The sequence below is a fragment of the Rhinoderma darwinii genome, chromosome 5 (assembly GCF_050947455.1).
Source record: "Rhinoderma darwinii isolate aRhiDar2 chromosome 5, aRhiDar2.hap1, whole genome shotgun sequence".
Taxonomy (NCBI): Eukaryota; Metazoa; Chordata; class Amphibia; order Anura; family Rhinodermatidae; genus Rhinoderma; species Rhinoderma darwinii.
In genome coordinates this window covers 222,207,983-222,212,963 of record NC_134691.1, presented here as the reverse complement: position 1 = coordinate 222,212,963, position 4,981 = coordinate 222,207,983, and the positions used below count along the sequence as shown (strand labels likewise).

The following is a 4,981-nucleotide window of genomic DNA, read 5'->3' as shown; positions in this document are numbered from 1 at the left end:
TACTGAAGTATTAATATAACTAAAAATCCTTGCAGATTTTATGCACATTTGTTGTGAGAGTGATGCCAAAGTAAACTCCTAGCGATGTTTTATACTTCATTTAATCTATGCAGAGTAGCGATGCATTTTAGTGAGATGGTCTGTAACACCTATTAATTAAAAATTCTAAATCTTACACTTGATCCCCAGCCATCTGCGTCCACTGATTTACTATTCTGAGAATAACAGGTTTTTTTTTCTAGGCCTTTTTGTTTGCCGGGAAAAAAAATATTTTTTCGAGCTATTCCTTAAAAAAAATTGCCACAATTTTCTGTTATTTTGAACTTTTCTTGTACATGCTTAACTTTCCCATTCAGAACCTAATGAGCTTGAATTGTGCATTGTTATGTAGTCACTAATCTGTTCATTTACAATGAGGCCTGCCTGCGAGGCATTTCTTTTCAATCATTACAGGCCCTTCTGGCAGAAAACGAATCACCATGTGATTGCCTTGAATTGTCTGTGTGTAATTAATATAGACATAGGAATGGTGTAGTGTACATCTCTTTATTTTATCACGTAATCTTAACAGATTGCTTAACAAATAAACATAAAATACGGCTTTAGTGCAGGGAGAAATCACAGTTTTCAACTAATAATAGGATCAGGAGCGACGTTTTTTTCATTAAATATGGGAAAAAATTTGGCTTTTTACAAAGAAAGAAAAAAACAACAAATAAACAATCAAACAAACTAGAGCACAGAAGTTTAAAACACACTTTTGGGACCGTGGTGATACCTTAATCGAGCCGTGTCAATTACTGTGTGAACAAGCATCTGCTTTATCTTAATTAGATTGGGGGAGGGAGGTGAATGACCACTGTTTATATTCATTTTCCTCATTAATTATGAAAAACTGCATTTAATTCATCTTGCATGGCGAGAGACTGGCTGCGCAGATGGAAGTCATAAGGGAAGTGGCTGTCTGTAGGCAACCTGAACATAGAGCTCTGCCCGAGGGGAGCCCTGCCTGGCACTGCACAGTAATGCATGCCATAATTGTAATTTTTCCCATAGTCCAAGGCCTCTTCTTGCTTCAGGGAAAATATCCCATTATAGTTCATGGAGGGAGGGCTTAAGGGACCTTCAAACTGAGGGCTGGTGCACTCAGGAGAAGTGCTTTCATAAAAAGATTCATAAGCACTACAGTAATTGTATGGCTTTCCTGTCTTGGAATTGTCAAGGCTCCCATGACCTGGTGGGGTGCTAAGCTCAGGGCTGTGATATGGAGGGTAAATAGACGTATATGGGGATCTTGCATGATGGACTGCCTCGCCACTCTGACCCATGAGAAAACTCCTGGCATTGAGCTGCAGGCACCCAGCCACCAAATTTGTGGTGGGCTGGGACAAACCTTTGCATAGATTTTGCACAAAGGTGAGTAAATCTGGTCTCTTCCCAATACGCAAGATCTCAGACAAAGCCCAGATATAGTTTTTGGCCAGCCTTAAAGTTTCTATTTTAGACAGTTTTTGCGTCTTAGAATAGCAGGGCACAACTTTCCTTAAATTGTCCAGGGCATCATTTAGACCATGCATTCTCCCTCGTTCTCTTGCGTTGGCTTCTACTCGTCTTACTTTAATCCTTTCAATTCTGACCTTGGTCATCTTTTTTTTTCTTGGCCCCCTCCTCCTTGGCATTCCATTTTCATCCTCTTCTTCCCTGTCCTCCTCCTCTTCTTCTTGCTCTGTTTCCTCTTCAGGTGTCCTTTTGATATTATTCCCATGAGGCACTATCTGTTTAGAACAGCTTTCTACTTTCTTTGCAGGTCTTGGCTCCTCGCTTTCCCGCACATACTTTCTACAAAGCTGCGACTCCGTCATCACAACAGATTCGTCAAATGGAAGTGTTAACATTGCTGCCTAGGATTAAATCACCTGAAATAGTAATATTCACAGATATTACCAATAAACGTAACTAATAATTCCCATAATACATTTTTAGAACATTTATTTTAATTGCGTATAATTAAATGCATCATATACAAATTTCAAAGTACAAAATTAAGAAATAGTACAAAAACTCTTATCAAATTTTAGAAATTTTCCTCAGTATGACCACATAATACTGTGTAAAATCTAATTTTTATTAATAGATGCTTCAAATTGCCTATAGCAATTGGCATAATTTTTTGAAACAAGTTATTTTCACTTAAAAAAAATGACAGAAACAATTTAAAACAATTATATTTTCCTCAAAACAAATGTTGAAATTTCATAAGAAATTATCAAAAAACTTATTTCTCTGTGAAAATAATTGAACATTCTTATCATTTGAGGCATCACTAGAGGAAAACAGAAAGGAAATGACGAGTGGCATACAACCAGCGTTTATGGGATCTCCTGCTTGCTCTTTACGTAGATACAATTTGGCAGTATTGGTTTGCATATAATATTGAAATATTGTCTATGCAAAACTGAGGGGTAGAGAAGAATCTGTATATAAAGTCAGAGCATGAGACAACATGCAGTGAAAAGCACATGAATACCCCTTGTGCCTAAACGAACGAGCAATTAGTAACACAATCCCTTCATTATGCAATTAGGAAAGCATTCTATAATATTGATGCAGATTAACGTACATTACTACCTCGTTACATGATGTGATGGAAAGAAAGAACAGAATATTGTAGAAAGTAAATGAAGTATAACAATACATACTAGTAAATAATTGCAAAATTTAAATATTACATACAGTAATTCACATAGTAAAGCATAAAAAGGTTTGTTACCTTCAGACTTATTCAATCAACATCCAGATTTCATTTTTTTTTCGCCTTCAGAGTCAGTCCGAATGTCGCATTGTCTCCAGGAGTCTAGATATGTGTGTATCTCATTGATCTCTAAAAAAGTGACATTGATGCCAACTGCCAGAGCTGGTACCCATGCCATCTGCTAGTGACGTCACAGGGCAGAGAACCACATGATGCGTTCCCTTGGGACCTTCATTCTGCACTGATCATCTGGCATCCCTGTAAGTGGGTACCAGCATTCATGTATCAACGCAGAAGGTTAGACTGATAAAAAAAAATTGCACTAGCATTTCGCATACAGGCTATGCAGTTCCATCAGAGCGACTCCTTTTTTTCCCAAGGAATCTTAAGGGACACATTAAATAGAAGGCAGTGGTGCCAATACTAAGTTCTCATCTCCAAATGACACAGCATGGAAAGAGGTAAATTCATTCCTCTGATGCTATGTTCACTTGTTTACGTGAAATTAACCCATTATTGAATCAGTGGCTGACATATTACATAACATTTGATGTGTGCAAAAATGGAATTGTGTTTTTGCGGTAAGATTTTATATTCAAAAATATATTAATATTGGAAATTCAAAAGAACATAAAAAATGGCACTTATTACCATAGAAAATATTTATATGCATTAAACAGCAGTAAAATAAAGCAGAAACACGTAGATTGTTAAAAACGTTCACTTTATTTATGATACAGGAAACATGGCCTCAATACTAACTATATGGGAAACACAACATTACATACATGCACACTTATATAATGGAACATATTGTGTTGTTTAACATTGTTGATCTAACCCTTTAATACCGCACATGCATTGGGCCTCAATGTACAGCCCATTTTTAGCTATTATCTACTCTTAGCTGTTTTCTACTCAAGTTAAACGGTTATAACTTATTTATACTATGAAAGTAATTTTGGCAGGGCATAATAAAAAGGTTTTTTAAATTGCCTATTATTATTATTATTTTTCTTCTACATAATTACTTTATTATTTTTTGTTTTATTTTTTTATTTTTTCTGTTCTTCAACTTGTCCCGCAGAAGGTCAGAAGAGACATTTTTTTTGTGGGACATGCTTTATTTATTTTTACACTACATATTTCTTCTGTAACTGGGGCTGTCATAGCAGGGGAAATATTTAACAGGGATATATTTAGACCCCCAAAACTGTTACTTGACAGTTATCCTGGGAAAAATAGAGGCAAGGCGCACTTTGAGCGCTGTGTATACTGAGATCGAGAAGGCAGAAATGGTAACGAAAAAAAATCTCCTTTCTTTACTGGGTACCCGGCTTTTTCTGAAAACCGGGCACCCGACCTGTGGCTGCATAATCCTCTGTGCAGGTACTATTCTATTACTATTTATCCAATGGATTTCAAAAATGGGATCACTCCTTCTTGTGGCGCTCCTGTGGTACTTATTGATGACTTGTTTTTTCAAGGAAACTATTACTATTTATACTATTAATGGGCACTGTACAAACATGTATGGGCGGTCGTTGAGAGTTTAACCAATTGTTTCTACTACATAGTATTCTAAATGTATTTGTGGAGTATTGATGTTACTATTATTAGATTATTATTAATGTTTTTAGCAGATCTGGATTTGATTTCTTCTTGCTATGAAATAAATACATCTACACAGTGTATATTTTATATAAACATAAAACATAATATTGAAATTCACAATAACAATAAACACTCAACATAGGCATTATAGTCCTGCTAAATATATGTTTTGGATTTAGTGGACTGTATAATTTCCTTACAATCTGTAGAATTGTACATAGATTGTGCTCTCCAAATTGCTCTCTATGTTTCTAATTGCTGATTTCATTGACTAAATGAACAAATTATTATGGACTTTCTCTCTACTTTTCAGAATTGATGCTGATTACATAGAGACCACTTAGATATTTTTTTTTTTAAAGGGAACCTGTCCTCTACTTTATTTGGCTCCGTTATAGAGAATTAATACCTTTACACAAACATGAACGTGTTGCTCTCTCTGGGACAGGCAGATGATTTCCCAACAGAGAGATGCAGGGAAGTAGCAGCCAGGGATCGAGCATAACTAATTGATGCTTCACCAGAGACAGGACTTCTTGGTTTGTGGTTTAGCTCCTATTAGTTACATTTGATCCCAGACAACCACTTTTGTGCTTGTCTCTGTAGGGGAAGCAG

At 36.0% G+C, this 4,981-nt stretch overlaps 1 protein-coding gene across 1 annotated transcript; it reads right to left on the bottom strand.

Moving 5' to 3' along the window:
• Positions 1-530: 530 nt before the first annotated feature.
• Positions 531-3,146, bottom strand: NEUROD6 (neuronal differentiation 6). Its single transcript, XM_075828535.1, has 2 exons — positions 2,771-3,146; positions 531-1,916 (listed from the first exon to the last, which is right to left on the bottom strand). The coding sequence occupies exon 2, from the start codon at positions 1,893-1,895 to the stop codon at positions 882-884; it is 1,014 nt and encodes a 337-aa protein (XP_075684650.1). The 5' UTR covers positions 1,896-1,916; positions 2,771-3,146; the 3' UTR covers positions 531-881.
• Between the last annotated feature and the right edge of the window lie 1,835 nt (positions 3,147-4,981).